Here is a 20,582-nt window from a genome sequence, read left to right as displayed (position 1 = left end):
TTTCTTTTACTTCCCATACTCAAGTCAGTGTTATATACACTTTATAATAAGTACACACTATTAAAGGGACAACAAGGAGTTTCTATTCGGTTATAAAAAAGTCTCATATTAATGTGAATGAATCTACGCTACCACTTGTTAATGGTCCATTTTAGATAAATATATTGTTTTGTCTCTATCGTTATTTTGTTATTATTAGTGGTGGTGGAAATGCTGGGCGAACCGACCAGCGTTTCTTTACTTTCGGTTTCGTGGCGAGTCATGAGAATAACGCCGCCAAATCTCCGTTTATGGTGGGAACTACGACGGTATGTGATCGTCTTCCAACCTCTGACTTTAATTATTGATGAATGAAAACATGAGTCTGTCTTGCACCGGTCAAAGAATTTCACGGTGCGTGGAGGCTCATAAATGTAGTGTGGAAACACTTCGCTTTTCCAAAACTCCTCGTTGTCCCTTTAAGCATTAGTTAAGCATTAAATACTGAATTAATCATTTATAACACATGAATACTCATTAGTATGTAGTTTATAAACACAGTTAAAAATGTTTAACTCATCATTGATAACCACTAACTGTGTTTATAAACTACATAATGAGTATTCATGCATTAGAAATGTATAATTCAGTATTTATTGATGCTTTACTAATGATTAATAGTGTAGTCTTATTATAAAGTGTTACCGAAATATTTACTTTACTTCAGTACGATAAATATGAGATACTTTAACTTCATGTTCAGATCAGATTCTAGCTCGATAACGAAGCCTGAGATTCTTCTTCTTATAAAACATATGAAACTCATGCATTATATTTCTTCATCCGAACACATGAATAAAATAGAAACCCAGTATGAATAAATGATAATAAGATTATTATCATACAGTAGAGAGGGAAGAGCGCTACAACTCTGCGTTAAAAACTCAATTTTCAAGTGATGATATAGAATGACTAATTAACAAGAAAAAAAATGTGCAAATAAAAAAAAAACAAAAGAAACAGAGATCTCAATAAAATTTCTTGCAAAACATCTCCAAATTTGTGTGCCAATCCATAACTTATTTGTCTGACATTATAAATCAAAACATTTGCAAAGAAGTCACGCATTTTTTTCCAAAGAAAAAACCTACAAATTTTGCAGGAAAAAAATCACAAATTTCATTGAAGGAAGAAAATGTGCATAATTTTTTCTTGCAAATTGTTTAAAAAAAATAAAAATAAAAATAACAGGAGCGGTTCATCTCTGTGTTAAAAACTCAAGTTTAAAAGTAGCTCTCTCTGCTGCGGCTCGTGCGACGCTCTGAGCTCTGAACTCCGTTTTGCACGAGGAGCCTGTGAATCCTCCTGTGACTTGTCAACACGATGATCAACATACGGTTCCCGTGTCGACCCTCGAGCCGCTCCGTGTGCGTGACCGCCGCCGACCGGGTTGACGGACATATGGCGGCGGCGTAACGAGGCCGCTCATGAATAATAATTAAACATTTACACGCGTTCCAGTCGGTTTTTCCATCAACTTTTGTCTCCTTCAAGGTCAAAGAGAGCGGCCAGCAACATTCAGTCAGCTCAAATTAATCTTATTATCATTTATTCACAACTGTCAGATCGTTTTTATGTTTGGAGGAGAATTTATTACTTAGTCTGGATTTCTACTGAGAATTATTGTAATCATAAATTATATTATAATGTTTAATTTTATCATATATTAATTATATATTTGTTATAATGATAATAATAAATGACTGACTGGAAGCAAATGTTCAACCTGTTTAGTTTTAAAGCTCCATATTTTCGTCTTCTTCTGTGTTTTATTTTGAAGGGTCGAGGATTGGCTGACTGTTTCCAGAGTGATCTAATAAGACATAGAGCAGATTTCAGAATAAAACACTCAGAGAAACCAAATCCTGCACCAAGTTGTTGGATTGTTTTGTACAGGTGGTGAGGGGGCGGGGCTTTGTTGTGACATCACAAAGTGATGACGGCTGGTTTTAAGGCTCAGTTTCTGAATACAGGCTGTGTGCATTTCTCTGTGAATAGTAATATGAACATCTACCTTTATTTTGAAGGAGCTTTAACACAAATATCTACCTTTATTTTGAAGGAGCTTTAACACAAATATCTACCTTTATTTTGAAGGAGCTTTAACACAAACATCTACCTTTATTTTGAAGGAGCTTTAATACAAACATCTACCTTTATTTTGAAGGAGCTCTAACACCAACATCTACCTTTATTTTGAAGGAGCTTTAACACAAACATCTACCTTTATTCTGAAGGAGCTTTAACAGAAACATCTACCTTTATTTTGAAGGAGCTTTAACACAAACATCTACCTTTACTTTGAAGGAGCTTTAACAGAAACATCTACCTGTTTCTCTCAGGGATCAAACATCTGTCCACATGTGTCTCACCGTGAACTCTCGGAGGTTTTCACACTTGTGCGTGTCCTCGCCGGGCGGCGGCCCCCTCCTGCAGAGTTTGCTGTGCAGCCACATGAGCAGGTACCAGATGGACTTGGGGCTGGGGATGATGTTGAACGGCGGCGGCAGCGTTCCTCCCTCGTCGAAGTAACTCATCCACAGCTTGGTGCGAGCGAACTTCCACTCGATGTCGGCGTGATCCTGGAGGATGAGGACACGGTTTGGTGAAGGGAGGAACAGGTGATAGATGACTCAGTTTGACTAAAACTGTTTTTGCGACAAAAAACATACTGTAGAAAGAGAGAGAGGAGCGCTACAACTCTGCCTTAAAAACTCAATTTTCAAGTGATACTGTACACCTGCAAATTCAGATATTCTCTTGTATTATAGAATGACAAATTAAGAAGAAAAGAAATGTGCAAATTAAAAAAAATAAATAATCAGAGATCTCAATAAAATTTCTTGCAAAAAATCTCCAAATTTGTGCCAATCCATAACTTACCATTTCATTGTCTGACATTATAAATAAAAAAATGTGCAAGAAGTCACATTTTTTTTCCAAAACCAAAAAATTTTGCAGGAAAAAAAAATCACATATGTCGATGAAAGAAGAAAATGTGCATAATTTTTTCTTCCAAATTATTGAAAAAAGAAACAAACAGGAATGGTTCATCTCTGTGTTAAAAACTCTGAATTTTCAAGTGTAAAAGTATCAAATTTACGAAAAAGAAGAACTCACAAATTTGTGAAAAAACATACAATTTGTGTTTTTTTCTATATCAAGGACGATTCATAACCGACTAACTTCATTCCCTCAAATGATTCACCTGCACATTTTATGAGTTAAAACTCAGATATTCTTTGATATTATAAAATACAAATGCGGAAAAAATGTCCCAATCTAAAAAACCTCACATAATTTTTTTCCGCGCGAGAGAAAACTCACTAATTTGTGAAAAAAAGGAAGGATGATCCATAACTTACCATTTCACTATCCAACATTATAAATTCAGAAATGTGCGAGAAAAAAAAACTTATGAATTTATGGTAAAAAAAAAAAAGCAAACAAACTAACAAAACTCAATTTTGAGGAAAAAATGACAAATTTACAAGAAAACGTTCAAATTTTCAAACATTTTTTTAGTTTTTTCTTGTAAATTTATGATGAAGGTGAAGTGATTCACCTGCACATTTTATGAGTTAAAACTCAGATATTCTCTGATATTATAAAATAACAAATGTATGAGAAAAAAGAGTGTGAATCTAAAGAATCTCCCAAAAAAATTCTTTCAGAAATAAGCGAGAGAAACTCACTAATTCGTGAAAAAAAGGAAGGATGATCCATAACTTATCATTTCACTGTCCAACATTATAACTATTAAAAACTATTATAACTAATAACAAAAACATTCTAAAAACATTATAACTATTTTTTTTAAAAGCAAACAAACTAACAGAACTCAATTTTGAGGAAAAAATCACAAATTTACAAGAAAACTTTCAAATTTTCAAACATTTTTTGAGTTTTTTCTTGTAAATTTATGATTTAAAATTTTTTAAAACTTGGAAACTTCATTTAATTCAATGTCTCTTCATTTCTTGTCTGTTTGTTTTACTCGATGTTTGTTTTACTTTATGATTAATCAATCACGTGTATTGACGGGCTGCGGGCGGTTACTCACGGCGATGAGCTGGTAGGAGTTGTTCATCATGGCGATCAGCATGTTGAGCAGAACGACCAGAGAGATGATGTTGTACGTCCCGAACATCGTCGCCCCCACGAACTCCGTGAACTCGTGTCGAGCTTTGACGTTGGTGACGTAGAGATTCAAGAGGCCGAAGATCGACCAGAACAGAGACTGCAGCGTCTCGAACAACCTGCGAGTCAAAACACAGGGAGTCAAAACTTTATTAGCAAAAACAGGTTCACGAGGTTTGACAATAATCTGAGTTTGTTTTGGTTCAGTATGATTCACATGTTATTGAGAAATAATATACAGTTGACCCCTCTGGGCCACCGTAGTGTTGGGATCTCTTCTCCTCCATCCATCCATCCATCTCTCTCTCTCTCTCTCTGTTTGTTACAGTGGAGGTTTGTGAATTTTTGATGAAACAACTGACGACAAACGACAGAATGAAAGAGAGAGAGAGAAAGAGGGAGAGAGATGGTTGTGTTGTCCGCAGGGCGTCGTGTTTGTGCTGCATGAAATATTCAACACTCCAACATTTACACTGAACACATTACTGTGTGTGTGTTTAACAAGAGAGAGAGAGCGTCAGAGGGCATGGTTAAAGAGAGATAGAAAGAAAGAAAGAAAGAAAGAAAGAAAGAAAGAAAGAAAGAAAGAAAGAAAGAAAGAAAGAAAAAGGGGAGAGAGAGAAACAACAAAAGGAAGAGAGAGAGAAAGGAACAAACAAACCAACAAAAAGAGAAAGAACGAAATGAGGAGAGTGAAAGAAAGAAAGAAAGAAATAAGGACAAAGAAAGACAGAGAGAAAGAAAGAAAGAAGAAAGAAAGCGAGAGAAAGAAAGAAAGAAAGAAAGAAAGAAAGAAAGAAAGAAAGAAAGAAAGAAAGAAAAAGAAAGAAATGAGACTGAAAGAAAAATAGAAAGAAAGAAATAAGGAGAGAGAGGGAAAGAAAGAAATAGAGAAAGAATTAAAAAGAGGAAGAGGTAAAGAAAGAAAGGAGAGAGAGAAAGAAAGAAAAAAGGGAGAGAGATAGAAAGAAAGAAAGAAAGAAAGAAAGAAAGAAAGAAAGAAAGAAAGAAAGAAAGAAAAGGAGAAAGAAAGAAAGAAAGAAAGAAAGAAAGAAAAGGAGAAAGAAAGAAAGAGACATTTTCTTTTCTCATTAAACTTAAGTTCATTATCTCGTCCATCGTTACTTATTTATTCTTTTATTCTTTCATCTTTTCCTTCTCTCTTCCTCTCCTTGTTCCCTTCTTTCCTCTCCTCCTTCTCTCTCTCTCCATTCGATCATCTTCATCATTTTACTGTGACACGTCTGCAGCCGTGTGGGAGGTGTGTGTGTCTCTGTGTGTGTGTGTGTCTGTGTGTCTGAGTGTGTGTGTGTGTGTGTGTGTGTGTGTGTGTGTGTGTGTGTGTGTGTGTGTGTGTGTGTGTGTGTGTGTCTTGGCAGCTTCACACTGTACAATTAAATCATTCCAGCCTATCGTTCTTATCTCGCTCATGAATATTAACGTGTGTGGTTTTCTTAAGGTGGAATGAAATTTAAGGTGCCCTCTCCCGTCGCCGTGACGACAGGACTGAGGGCGAGTGAGCAATAGAGAGAGAGAGGGAGAGAGAGAGAGAGAGAGGGATGGAAGGAGGGAGGGGTGTGTGCAGAGTGTGAATGAGAAAGTGAACGAGTGTTTACAGTGTGTGAGGGCGAAGAGAAGGGACACACACACACACACACACACACACACACTCCTGCAGCACATTAACGGTGATAAGTGTGTGTGAAGTGGAGACGCAGAAAGAGAGAGAGAGAGAGAGAGAGAGAGAGAGAGAGAGAGAGAGAGAGAGAGAGAGAGAGAGGGAGGAAATGATCCTGTGAAATAACTCATAAATGTTGATAAGTGTGAATTACAACGTCTACACACACACACACACACACACGCTGCTTCATGAATGCTGATGAATGCTGCTGCCTTCGCTCCTGTTTGTTTGTGTGATGATGATGCATCATGGGAGGCGTTGCCGTGGCGATCTGATGTTTGTTTCCAGTCGAGTTTCTTATTTTCCTCCTCTGAGTTTAAAAACCTTCATCACTGAGGAGAAAACATATGAAACCTTAATAAACTTTTCATTGTTTTCTTTATTTTCCGCTTATAATCCTGATTAATTGATAGCTTTCACTGACGTCACGTCCCAGGGCCCTGGCGGTCAAAAGCAACATTCCAAAGTGGCCCCGCAATGGACTTTCTATGGACAAACAACCGAGTAATGACTTAAATCATCTGCCAGCAGCCGAGAAAGAAAGATATAAAAACAACTTTGAAGTTTTGGGCACTTGTGACCCATATTCAACACCAGCTGCTGTATACGAGCTGTTTAAGATGACCAGTTCCCTGCCGAAGCTCGAGTTGGGCGATGTTTACATTTACCTGGTGGAGAATCCATCATCCTCCAAAGCTTGCAACCAATATTTCCGGTGTTATGGTTCAACTGGTTTCTGATTAAAAGCCCCATTTTGTAGTTTTTTTTTTATCTTAAAATAATGTTTCTGGACTCATTGAAGTGGTAGAAATGTACCTGTAACTTTCCTGTGTGGGAACACCGTCCTGGTACCGCAGCTCCGCTGAGCTCCACAGTCTGAGCTCCAGCCCACTGAGCCCAGGCTCCCTGCTCCTCTCACCCACAAACCAGAGCCCTTAGCTGGGCTGCACGGTGACCAGCTCCCCCCCCCCCCCTTCCGCCCGGAGCTTTGCACCGGGGGGGAGGACGGCAACGATGACGGCGGTCCGACAGCAGCGGGACCGGCGGCGGCGGCGGCGATGGTAACCCGGCGGGACCGCCCGCCACCGGACACCGGCAACAGCACCGCCCGCGGCGGCAGCGACACGGTAACGGGGGTCGGGACCGACCGCGGCGCGGCGAGGACGATGACCGGTGTTGTTTAGCGTATTTTCAGAGTGTTTTCCATTAGTTCGTAACTTAAACATGACAGGCTTTGTCATAGTGTGCAGTATTGTGCAGAGTGAGAGTAGTGTGGCGCTGACTGACTGTAGATTGCCTGAACAGGTTCACTCACAGACGCATATTGGCTGCACTAACATGTGAACTGCGGCTTTATTTGTGAATTTGTGACAAATCTGCGGACGGAAGTGCAGCACAGCTGTTGTTCGGTACGGTAACCAGTTAAATCAGACACCAGTTGGGCCATAACACCGGTATTTTTGAAGCAGCAGGGAGCAGTGTGTGTTTTTCTGCCTTGTCCTAATCCGCGGACAGCGGGGAAGTGGATTGTTTTGACCGCCAGGGGGGCGTTCCATACGGGCCGTGACGTCACATGAAAGCTATCAATTGACCCTTTGTTTGTCGGCCTTCTGATTGGTCTGCTGATCCACCAATCAGAGCGCTTCTCCCCATGTCACGTGTTGCGCAGCGTTCTAAGGTTGGACAACTCTGGCATGAAACCCTATGAAACGAGATAGGTAGACCCTATGAATGAGAAAAGAAAATGTGAAAGAGAGAGAGAGAGGTTTATTTCTACTCTTCTTTCTTTCTTTCTTTCTTTCTTTCTTTCTTTCTTTCTTTCTTCTTTCTTTCTCTCCTTATTTCTTTCTCTCTTTCTTTCTTTCTTTCTTTCTTCTTTCTTTCTTTCTCGCTCCTTATTTCTTTCTCTCTTTCTTTCTTTCTTTCTTTCTTTCACTCTCCTTTCTTTCTTTCTTTCTCTCTCCTTATTTCTTTCTTTCTTTCATTCACTCTCCTAATTTCTTTCTTTCTTTCTTTCTTTCTTTCTTTCTTCTTTCTTTCTGTCTCTCTCCTTATTTTCTTTCTTTCTTCTTTCTTTCTTACACTCTCCTCATTTCTTTCTTTCTCTCTTTGTTAGATAGGTAGACAGCATTTTTTTTCTGGCAAAAACTACTTTTTAATTTTTCAATATGGTTAAAATGTGCCTGGGGTTTCTGCAATAGCGACTCACGATATCTGGAACGTATTCCCGGAGTCATTTTTATCCCATTCCCCAAATGGGATAAAACGCAAGACATCAATAAACAGACTTAGCCTACATATTACTTTAACCTTCAAAGTTATCTAGCAAATGTAACGTTACGTTTAGCTTTAGCTTGTAGCTAACGTTAGCTAATGTTAGCTAGCGTCTTTAGCGCTGTTTGCTACTAGCTAGTGAGTGACCAAAACAATGTTTTTTCCCCATTTTTCGGAAAAGTCGTGTAATGCCCGTTCAATCGCTCTTTAGCCGAGTCCGTCTTCTATCACGGACACCATTTTTCTGATGTATAAGTTAATTCAAAATTTCCTTACAAGCAATTTAAATCTTAGGTCCACATTGACAAATAAAAAAGTCACAAACTTCGAGAATAAAGTCGTAAATTTATGACTTTATTCTCGAAGTCTGTGTTTTTTTTTCTCAATGTGGCCCTAATACTCCGTCATAATAAACAAACAAGTTGGATCTGAATTTTTTAACAACATCAGCCTCCTCTGAGTTTAAAAACCTTCATCACTGAGGAAAAACGTCTGAAACCTTAATAAGTTCTTTGTTATTTTCCACTAAAATCCTGATTGAAGGAAGTTTTTTGGTTGATTGGTTCATACTCAATAAAACTGTCAATAATCTTTATAGATTATGAAACTTTTCTTGAAAGATTTCTCACAGTTCAGTCGTTAAACCCTGTCGCTGTCCGTGGTGCTGAAGCATCAAACTGTCTCCACAGCATGAGCTTTATACGCTTTAAAATGTTAAAATGTTTAATGTTAATGTTTAAATGCGCTGCTTTATTCAAATGTAACTTTATACATAAACCAAAACAGAAACAGCGACAAACACCGTCCAGAAACCCTCGAAGGCCTCACTGTGTTCAACATAAAGACTCAAACTAAGGGTCAAAAGTCAAAGTTAACACAACACGAACTGAACCAACAAACCCAAACGGATAAATCGTCTCGTTAACTTTACTAAAGCAGCTGTGAAACAGTAAAAAACGCATTCAGACAAAAGATTCAAAGCGATCGTGGTTTCCCAAAGTCACGGAGAGATGTCGTCCTGTTGTGATCTTTGATGTCCATCACCACGGCAACACGTCGGACTCGACTCGCTCCGACTGTTGTTGCTGCTTCAAACTAACTCTAATATGTTGATTGGATCTTAACCATCCGTCAACAGCAGAGCGGGTTTTTAAAGTCTCAGCTCAGATCGCAAATCAATACGGCTATTATCTAAAACAAACCACGCGCCCAATCGATCGATACTTGGAAACACCGACTCTTTGGCTTTGGCTCCGACTCTGCCTCCATCAGCACAGACACACTGGATTTATCTGTGTGTGTGCGTGTGTGTGTGTGTTTGGTTTTGTTTCCACATTAATGAATCTGCAACTTCACAGCAGAAAAAACTAAACATTAATATTCTTCTCCGACTTCACCCAAAAATAATTCCATATTATTATGTTTTTTTATTTTTATGTTTTAACACTAGAACCGCCAAGGGGTCATTTTTACCCCCTTGGTGTTTTTAAATATGTGTAACTCTGTTAAAACAAAACCTCCACTTCTCTCAGTTCATGACTTTTCCTAAAATGGGTTCATTAATCATCTAGTGAATTTTGAAGTCTGTGGGATAAAAAAAAAAATATATATGACCATTTATACCTAGAACCGCCTAGGGGGTAATTTTTACCCCCAATAGAAAACAGCTGTTTAGTGCCGTGATCAACATTCACGCCGCTGTCCGGTTGCTTAGCAACGGCTATTACACGCCGTTTGACAAGTAGCCTGCCTATCCTGCTGACCATGCATGAAGAGAAAAGGAGGAGATGTGGTGTTAAAACGCACTAAAAACAAAATCTCAACAATGTGCATGAAGAGCCTGTGGACAGGCAGTGTGTGGACAGTGTTCCGTAGTGTTCCGTATCGGCCCGAATGTAGAGACGACGCGCGTGTGTGCAGCGTGTGTGTTGCTACTGAAACTGCAGAACCACGGAAAGCGCCGGTCAAACCATACACGTAAGTTTGTTTGTGTGTGTGTTTGTGTGTGTCTGTGCCTGTGTGTGTGTGCGTCTGTGTGTGTGTGTGAGTGAGTGAGAGAGAGAGGAAGAGGGAGAGAAAAAACGGCGAAATGTATTTTTGACGATGTATTTTTTCGATTCATAACGAAATAGTCTAGGCTAAAGCAACTGTAAAATTAATAACTCCCCCCATAGATTCAAAATGTAAAAGTATTTTTATCAAGCACTACTTATTATTTAAAAGAAATGATGAAAATGAACAACTTTACTGCTTAAAAAAAGGACATCCTTGTGATTGATGACGGAGTGGAGGCGGGGGGGGGGTAAAAATGACCCCCTCGGCGGTTCTAGGGGGTGTTGGAATGTCGGCGGTTCTAGTGTTAAAGGGATAGTTCAACATTTTGGCAAATTGGCCCATTGCCATAATCCCTATAGTCATAGCAGTAGGTTCGTTACCTTTAATTGTCGGTGCAAGCTGTTTTTAGAACGGCGGAGCAGAGCCGTGAGCTGCTCAGAGCTACGCTACGGAGGCTCATTATGGGATTTCTTGGTTTCAAACTCATCAAACTCATCAAATACACAATCCAACAACTCCACAACGCTCTGGTGGACAAGTTGTGACCTGCACATTCACCACGCTATGAGATAATAACACAACGTTACCACACAGAGTTGTTTTAGAGGGAAATGCAGAGACTGTTGATGAAAAACAGAAACCCACATGAATTTACCACGAAAACAACTAAAAGTCTGAATTTCTAAGAAAAATAAAAATTTCTGAGATAAAAACTCTGATTTTCTGAGATAAAAATCTGAAATTCTGACTTTTAATTAAGAATCTTAAAAAAAAAATCTCTGTTGTTGGCTTGATGCTCTTCCGTATGAGTTTGCGTTATTCTACAAAAAATGTACGTCTTTTTTTTAAAGTATATTTTGGGGCCTTTATTTGATAGGGCAGCTGTACAGAGACAGGACATGGGGGGACAGAGAGAGGGGGGTGACATGCAGTAAAGGGCCACTGGTGGAATCGAACCAGCGTATGGGACTCTGGCTCTAGCAACTGAGCTAAACGGCATCCCATATTCAAGGTTTTTTACAGTGTATAAAACAAACTATTTACTGTTTTCAGTCTAATCCCAGGTGTGTTGCTCTGAATTTGACGCCATATTTGTTTTTTACTGCAAATCAATATCAGTTCCAAATATCAAGTATCAGTTCAGTGTGTGTGTGTGTGTGTGTGTGTGTGTGCGACTCACGTGGAGAAGGCGTTGTTCTGCCTCTCACAGCGGATGCCCTTGCAGTTGTTGGGCTCCTCCGACGCCGTGGTCTCGTAGTAGAAGTAGAGCTGGTTCAGGCCGTTGGCGAACGCCAGCAGGACCTGCACACACACACAATGACACACACACAGAGAGACACACACACACTTCATTTAATCCCTGATGAAATCCTCACTCATGCGCTGGTGCTCAAATTATTTTTGGAAGCAGTTAAAGCAGTACTAAAGAACTTTCAGTTTTGGTTGAGTTTGGCGGCGCCTGTGGACCAAAGCGGTAGTGTTTTGCCTGAAGTAAGACTCCATTTCCCATGAACACTAGCGTGAAGCCCTGTAAATATCCTGCATTAAAATTAACAGAAGACATCAAAACTAAGTTTCTGTTTCCAGTGGATCATTTCAAAGTGAAAACACAAACATAATCCATTGCTAAAGTGCTGTTTTGCCTGTTCCCTCCTTGTTGTGACTCGCAAAAGTGAAAGTGAAGGAAGACTCCATTTCCCATGAACACTAGCGTGAGAGCAGGGTTCCTACCATGCTCCTCAAAGCTGCTTAGTGCCAGAGAAAGAGATACAGACCCCCTCAGGCCATGACAGAGGTGTCATTCAACTTGTTGTAAGTCGATGTATCATCACAAAAGTTATGAAAATATTTTATGAAGGTTGAAAAGTTCCTTAGTGTTGGTTTAAGTGAGTTTTTTTTTTTTCTTTTTCATTTTGACCCGATGTTGCACTGCAAAAACTTAAAATCTTTCCAAGAATATTTGTCTTATTTCTTGTCAAAATGTCTCATTTCTAGTCAAAACTAATCTCTTTCCACTCAAAATAAGACTCATCACCTAAAAAGTAACTTGTTTTTAGATGATTTTCACTTGTTTCAAACACATTTTCACTTGAAATAAGTAGAAAAATCTGCCAGTGAAAGCAAGTTTTTTGTGCTTGTAATAAGAAAGAAAAACTTGCTCCACTATCAGATTATTTTAAGTGAAAATCTGCTTGAAAGAAGGAAAAAGTGTCTAAAAACAAGCTACTTTTTATGTGATGAGTCTTATTTTAAGTATAATGAGATTTGTTTTGACTAGAAATAAGACAAATATTCTTGGTAAGATATTTGATTTTTTGCAGTGTGCAGTTTGTTAGAGGAAGCGGCGCTCGCTCGGCGCTCTGAAGCAGCTTTCATCTGAGGCGGCAGCGCGGCGTTACGTAAAGACAGCAGCAGCAGCAGCAGCAGCAGCAGCAGCAGCAGCAGCAGCAAGGCTCCCTGGGATTGATGTTTAGGACTAGAGGGAACTCAACAATCCACATGTGGACGGTGTTGTAGCTCCGACTGTGACGTCCTTCCACTGACGGCAGCAGGAAGCGTTTCACTTCCATCGTCCTCAAAAGATGCAGAGAGTGAAACAGCGAAAAAAAGAACTAAAGAGATCCCGATGGTCAGATGCTACGTCCACATCTGGCTGTCAGGGGAACAGCTGGACTCTGCCCCAGATGTTCAACTACATGAGCCAGACTCAAGTTTAACCCTCCTGTCGTCCTTCTGGGTCAAATTGACCCAATCTGTTCCCTTCCTCCATCCTTCCTTTCTCCCCTTTGTCCTTCCTTCCTTCCTTCCTTCCTCTTTTGACCCAATTGACCTGATCTGTTCCCTCCCTCCATCTTTCTTTCCTTCCTTTTCCCCTTCCTTCTTTCCACAATCCTTATTCCCTTCCTTTGTTCTTTCCTTCCTTCCCTTTGTCCTTAATTTCTTCCTCTTTTGATCCAATTGACCTGTTCTGTTCATTCCCTTCTTCCTTCCTTTTTCTTCCTTCCTTGGACAAATCTGTTCCCTCCCTCCATCTTTCTTTCCTTCCTTTTTCCCTTCCTTCTTTCCACAATCACTTTTCCCTTCCTTCCTTCCTTCCTTCCTTCCTTCATCCTTACTTCTTCCTTCCTTTTTGGACCCAATTAACCCAATCTGTTCCCTCCATCCTTTAATCCTACCTTCCTTCTTTCCCTTTGTCCTTCCTTCCATCCTTCTTTCCCTTCATCCTTCCTGGGTTAAATTAAATTAAACCTGACCTCTCCAGGTCTGGTGTCTCCTCCTCTGTGTCTCTAACCCTCCTCTCCTCCATGTGCATTTGTTTCCAACAACGAAGCTGAATCTGGTGTGTCCTAACAAGGCCACCGTACTGGCATCATGTCAGTGCAAAAAACAACTAAAAAAGCAAAAATAAAACTTAAATACTCAACTAAAACATTGATTTTAAACCAGATTTTTCATTTTTATCCTCTTGTCTTGTGTGTCTGTCTCTTATAGTGTATTTCATATGGACCGATTGAGTCTGGACTAGAGAATACATTTCCTGAAGGAAATACGAGTGAATGCTGAAAGCTGGAAGCTGAATGAGCTGAATAAATTGCTGAATTACGGGAAGAAAGTCTGAAGTAAAGATTGATTGATTGACCAGAACGACTCTAGAGCTGCGGTGCATTCAAAGCCCACTCAGACAGACCAGTGTTGCACAGGTGTGGGTAGGGTAGGGGGGGGGTTAAATAAGTTGTTGCCCGTTGAAACAGTCAATTATCCAATGGGAGGCTCTGACCTGTTAGCTTAGTTAAATCCAAGTGGTGACTTTTGTTTTTTGGACAGGCAGTGTACATTAATGCTAAAACTGTTCTTTGACTGACAAACTTAAATACTGAACTAAAATGTTGATTTTAAACATGATTTCTTATTTTTATCCTCTTGTCTTTTTTTATTTTTATACTGACTGATTGAGCCTAGACTAGAGAGTGCATTTCCTTAACGAAATACGGGTGAATGCTGAAAGCTGGAAGCTGAATATATTGCTGAAACAAGTGAAGAAATTCTTAAGTAAAGATTGATTGATTGACCAGAACGACTCTAGAGCCGCGGTGCATTCAAAGCCCACTCAGACAGACCAATGTTGCAGAGTTGGGGGGGTGTGTGTGTGTGTTTGTACCAGACAGTAGATGAAGAGGAACTTGAGGATGTCGAGCAGCATGCGGCCCAGAGAGATCTGCAGCGGCCCCAGGTGGGAGTTGGCCGTGAAGAGGGAGATGAGTCGCAGCGAGCTGAAGATGTTGGCGATGGCGAACAGAGCCTCGGAGATCAGCGTCGGGTGCCACATCTCCCACTCCTCCCTCGGACGAGACGAGTTGTACTGGAGAGACAGAGAGAGAGAGAGAGAGAGAGAGAGAGAGACAGAGAGGGAGAGAGATGATGAGAGATGGCAAACTTTATCGACACAGAGTCCATCGACGGAGACATTTCTATTCAGATTGACTTTATTTGTCCCCGCAAGAAAATCTTTCTTTGTTATAAACTCCTGAATTGTACGAGAAATCAACACAACGTGAGATATACATACATAGATAAATAAAATATTATTACTAAAATAAAAAGCAGAAAATGAAATAAGATAAAATAGAGGAAGAAGAAAATAAAAAATATAATAATAATTATTCACATATGTCCATGTACTTGACAACTATTCAACTACTCTTATACTGCTTTGCACTAACTTCCTGCTTTTATTTTATAATTATGCAAATGAGCAGAGTTCTCAGCTAATCAGAGGAGGAGGACGACGAGTTGACGAGTTGTATTAAAGCTCCTTCAAAGCTTTAATTAAAGCTCCATACAGTATAAAGGTAGATGTTTGTGTTAAAGCTCCTTCAAAATAAAGGTAGATGTTTGAGTTAAAGCTCCTTCAAAATAAAGGTAGATGTTTGAGTTAAGGCTCCTTCAAAATAAAGGTAGATGTTTATATCAAAGCTCCTTCAAAATAAAGGTAGATGTTTGAGTTAAGGCTCCTTCAAAATAAAGGTAGATGTTTATATCAAAGCTCCTTCAAAATAAAGGTAGATGTTTGTGTGAAAGCTCCTTCAAAATAAAGGTAGATGTTTGTGTGAAAGCTCCTTCAAAATAAAGGTAGATGTTTGTATTGAATCTCCTTCAAAATAAAAGTAGATGTTTGAGTTGAATCTCCTTCAAAATAAAAGTAGATGTTTGTATTGAATCTCCTTCAAAATAAAAGTAGATGTTTGTGTTGAATCTCCTTCAAAATAAAAGTAGATGTGGGCGGTCCTTCACCTTGACCCAGTTAAAGATTGTGACCTCTCGTATTCCATCAGCCACCTGGACTCTCTCTCTCTCTCATATAGTTTTTTCTCCTCTTTAATCCACTCATCTCTCTCTTTTTCCAGCTGTTTCTCCTCCTCCCGTCTCTCTCCATCTCTGCTCGTCTGCCTCAACTTGTCTCACGCTCGGCTTCGTCCTCATTCCACATTCAGCCACATTAAGACTTCCACAGGACTTCTGTCTCGTTAACTCTGCCTCTATTAGCATTCAGCACACACACACACACACACACACACACACACACACACACACACACACACACACACACACACACACACACACACACACACACACACACACACACACACACACACACACACACACACACACACACACACACACACACACACACACACACACACACACACACACACACACACACTCATTAATTTATAGACTCTCTTGCACCTTCTTCTCTCAGATGCACTTCCTCCCTCCCTCCCTCCGTCTCTCTCTCTCTCTCTCTCTCTTTCTCAACACAAAAAACACATATAAACACACACACACATGCACACGCACACTCACACAGTGACAAAGCAAAAAAAAAAAAAAAAAAAAATTGTTGAGCTCCTCTCAGGATTTTTATACATTGATGAATATTTAAGGGAAAGAAGAAAGAATAAAAGAGAAAGAAAAATCTACTTCAACAACAGCTGCTTCCTCTGTGTGTGTGTGTGTGTGTGTGTGTGTGTGTGTGTGTGTGTAGACTGGTGTGCGTCTATCCAAAGTTGTGTGTCTGCACATTTTATATATGTATCTATATGTGCTGACAAAAGTGTGTGTGTATATATATATGTGTGTGTGTGTGTGTGTATAGGACCTGTGTAGGAGGTTCAGCCGCCACCATCAGTGACTCACAGCTGCTGCAGATGGCCCGGCCGTCTGGTGTGTGTGTGTGTGTCTGTGTCTGTGTGTGTGTGTGTGTGTGTGTGTGTGTGTGTGTGTGTGTGTGTGTTTGTGTCTGTGTGTGTGTGTCTTGTGTTACATGCAGAGTGTGTTCGAGGCTGAAAGTGAGACAAAGATCAGAGAGAAACTCGCGGTCGGATAAACAACGATAAACAACGGCGACGACGCTGGACGGAGGAGAAGAAGTTATACTGACTTTAACGTCTCATCCATCCATTTCAAAATAAAGGTAGATATTTGTATTAAAGCTCCTTCAAAATAAAGGTAGATGTTTGTATTAAAGCTCCTTCAAAATAAAGGTAGATGTTTGTGTTAAAGCTCCTTCAAAATAAAGGTAGATGTTTGTGTTGAAGCTCCTTCAAAATAAAGGTAGATGTTTGTGTTGAAGCTCCTTCAAAATAAAGGTAGATGTTTGTGTTGAAGCTCCTTCAAAATAAAGGTAGATGTTTGTATTGAAGCTCCTTCAAAATAAAGGTAGATGCATATATTAAAGCTCCTTCAAAATAAAGGTAGATGTTTGTATTGAAGCTCCTTCAAAATAAAGGTAGATGTTTGTATTAAAGCTTCATACAGTATAAAGGTAGATGTTTGTGTTAAAGCAGAAGTGAGTGATCCGGTCGTTTTCGCTAATGCTGCGTTCCAGGCAGGCTTTTGAAATCGTAAATTACAGCTTCAAGTCACAACTTACGACTTTGTAGCGTTCCAGGCAACCCACTCGTGTTTTTCCGACCTGTTTTACCGGTGAAAGTCACTATAACGGCCACTCGTAACTTCCGACCGGTGAACTCGTACCAGATCGAACTGGTACGACTTCACGGTCGGAAAAATACGAGTTTCCTTGAACGCACCATAACAGTCCTCGTCGCTACGTCACCACATTCACGGCGTTCCTTGGCTGCACACACAGCCCTGCATGCCGTTCTCTCTCCTCATTGGATAAAAACTGTAGGATACGATAAATGTTTTCTCTTCGGCTCAGAGCAGAGCAGAGTGACTGACAGACCCGTGTTTCAGACCAAACACTCTATGTAAGTGATTGCTGTCGGAAGATATAACTATTTAAGACTTATATTAACACAAATATATCACTCACTTCTGCTTTAAAGCTCCATAAAGGTAGATGTTTGTATTAAAGCTCCATACAGTATAAAGGTAGATGTTTGTGTTAAAGCTCCATACAGTATAAAGGTAGATGTTTGTGTTAAAGCTCCATACAGTATAAAGGTAGATGTTTGTGTTAAAGCTCCATACAGTATAAAGGTAGATGTTTCTATTAAAGCTCCATACAGTATAAAGGTAGATGTTTCTATTAAAGCTCCATACAGTATAAAGGTAGATGTTTGTGTTAAAGCTCCATACAGTATAAAGGTAGATGTTTCTATTAAAGCTCCATACAGTATAAAGGTAGATGTTTGTATTAAAGCTCCATACAGTATAAAGGTAGATGTTTGTGTTAAAGCTCCATACAGTATAAAGGTAGATGTTTCTATTAAAGCTCCATACAGTATAAAGGTAGATGTTTGTGTTAAAGATCCATACAGTATAAAGGTAGATGTTTGTGTTAAAGCTCCATACAGTATAAAGGTAGATGTTTGTGTTAAAGCTCCATACAGTAAAGGTAGATGTTTGTATTAAAGCTCCATACAGTATAAAGGTAGATGTCCATGTGTAGTGTGATTATAAAGCAGCTCTAGGTTCAATATTAATACTGTGAAAGTATCAAAGCCTCAGTCCACAGAGAAATGCACACAGCCTGTATTCAGAAACTGAGCCTTAAAACCAGCCGTCAGGACTTCCTGTCACTTTGTGATGTCACAACTAAGCCCCGCCCTTAACACACCATCCAATCCAACAAGTTGTGTATCGTGAGTTTCCACTTCCTGTTGTTCTGCTCTCTCCCTTTGTTTAAACTTGTGAACAAACCAACAAACATTATATTTACGTCCTCATGTGTTTGCGTTAAAGTCGTTTACCTTGACGTAGGCCACGATCTTCAGCGATATCGTGGCCAGGTACAAGGAGTTCATGGCGAAGTCCATGAGGTTCCACCAGTCGTGGATGTACTCTGTGAAGCCCCCGTCCCACATCTCTTTAATCTCTGCCCAGATGAAGCCTGAAACACACACACAAAACACACACACACACACACACACACACACACACACACGGTCATGCCTGTGTGAGTACAGTAAATTAATGTCATCCATCAGTGGTTTGTGTTTGCTGCGTTTCTGCTCTGTGACCAAACTTGTGTTTGAGTGTTTTGTTCTGGCAGCTGCTGCAGCCTCCGGGCGGTAAACACAGTAAACACACTAAACTCACAGTAAACACAGTCAACAGAGTAAACAAGAGTAAACAAATGTTTGTGCTGTGTGAACGACTTTAGGCAAAGTCAGGTTCAATTTTACCCGAGTCAAACGTTAGTTTCAGTTTCATCTCCTCTATTCGAACGTTTGAACTTTTTACTCCAGTGATGATGAAACATTTAACACGTGCATATTAATAGGCTATTGCTATGAAACAATATACATGTTCATATTTAGCTATAGATATACATACTAAAATGATTAAAATCTGATATAATCAGTAAGACTGATATTGGTTCACCTCATGTGTTGGTGCAGATCAATTTGCCGTTTGTTAATGAAGCTATTTGTCAGTTTGGCTCCTGCTACGTAGCTAACCTTAGCATTAGCAGCTGATTACAAACCAAGAAAATTCTGCGACTTCAACATCAAATCTTATTCCTTCACTCACTAACAGCTGCTTACAGATGTGGTTAAAAAAAACAAAAAAACAAAAACCTTTTTGTTTTACTTGTATTTCCATTTTCACGTATCAAAGTTAGCATGCTAACTAGCTTAAGCCTCGGCCTAGCTTGTCTCTTAATTTTCCGATACTGAGTCACAGCAGCGTCCAGGCCACCTTGAAGACGTAAGTGCTGCTCAAAAGGTTGTATCTTATTATTATTATTAGGTACATATTGTCTTTTAAACATAACAATAGCTCCTAATCTCTCTGCAAGACTCGTGAGTTAATAGCTCTTAACGCTAACGCTAGCTATGTAGTAACAGCAAAACTGACAAAAACCTCATTTAACGTCAATATAAAGTATTTTTTTCTAATTTTTCCACTGCTCTTTGTTTCTCTGATTAATATTAATTCATATTATAATACAGTAGAATCTGCTGTAAACATATTATCAATGTTATAACACGTTAATAGTGAATCTTGTGTCGTTTTATCTGAAGAACGAGTGTTTGAAGAGGAGGAAGAGACGATGAAGAGCAACAGATGGTTTCATTTTTATTTTTTTTCCAAGTGGTTATTATGGGTTTGATTTGGAAATGATTGGTGTCATCGCTCGGGAAGAAGAGAATATGGAGATGTAATCACTCTTCTTTCACACCCCCACTCGTCCACCCACCCAACCGCCAACACACTCGCCATCACCCGACCACACACACACCCACACACACACTCACACACACACAGGTTTCTTTGATGATCAGCAATCAAAGTGGGAAAAAAAAATAAGGAGGGATTTTTATTTTCGCCGTCTGCTTCGCTTCCTGAACATCGACTCATTTAAACTTTAAGTTGATGTAAATGTGAATTTCTTATAGGCTAGTAATAATCAATATGAATCAGTTATTAAAGAAAATTAAAACAAATGCAGAAATGAATTTGTAATAAACACACTGAGATTTGATGAAAGTATCCCTCCGCCTTTCTCTAAATTAGACCCTCGCACCAGATAATCACAAATATCATCATCATTATCACGGTTATTATTATTAGTAGCAGTATTATTATTATTGTTGTTATCATCATTATGATATGATATGACTGTTGGACATTTCCCATTGGGGGTTAAATCTGTATGCAACTGTTTTCTCACATTGGTCCTTGAACTCATCACACATGTTGACACACTGGTGTTTAACTGAACCAACGTCTCAACGACCCTCAGATTAAAACCAGGAAGTTCTGTGACCTCTGACCTCTGTCAGCTGCAGCACACAGAACATACAGGAGGAGGAGGAGGGAGAGAGAGAGAGGTGGGGAAGAGGAAGAGGTAGGGGAGGAGGAGGCGGGAGGATGAGGGAGAGGAGGAAAAGGAGGAAGAGGAAGTGGAAGAGGCAGA

The 20,582-nt window shown here is 39.6% G+C and overlaps 2 protein-coding genes across 2 annotated transcripts in view; both read right to left on the bottom strand.

The window, feature by feature from the left end:
• Window positions 1-20,582, bottom strand: part of cnpy3 (canopy FGF signaling regulator 3) — a 480,052-nt gene that overhangs the window by 24,914 nt on the left and 434,556 nt on the right. The gene's annotated exons all lie outside the window — the stretch shown is intronic.
• The window catches only part of trpc5a (transient receptor potential cation channel, subfamily C, member 5a), a gene marked incomplete at both ends in the record, with an annotated part of 72,102 nt that overhangs the window by 7,705 nt on the left and 43,815 nt on the right, over window positions 1-20,582 (bottom strand). The window contains 5 exons of the mRNA XM_083993346.1: window positions 2,412-2,621; window positions 4,103-4,298; window positions 11,370-11,491; window positions 14,349-14,549; window positions 18,409-18,548. Coding sequence (XP_083849472.1) covers window positions 2,412-2,621; window positions 4,103-4,298; window positions 11,370-11,491; window positions 14,349-14,549; window positions 18,409-18,548 — 869 coding nt within the window. The remainder of the gene's footprint in view (window positions 1-2,411; window positions 2,622-4,102; window positions 4,299-11,369; window positions 11,492-14,348; window positions 14,550-18,408; window positions 18,549-20,582) is intronic.

The sequence above is a fragment of the Trachurus trachurus genome (assembly GCF_905171665.1).
Source record: "Trachurus trachurus genome assembly, chromosome: 18".
In the NCBI taxonomy this organism is placed as follows: domain Eukaryota; kingdom Metazoa; phylum Chordata; class Actinopteri; order Carangiformes; family Carangidae; genus Trachurus; species Trachurus trachurus.
The sequence above is the reverse complement of the archived record's forward strand: the minus strand, read 5'-3'. Positions and strand labels throughout refer to the sequence as shown.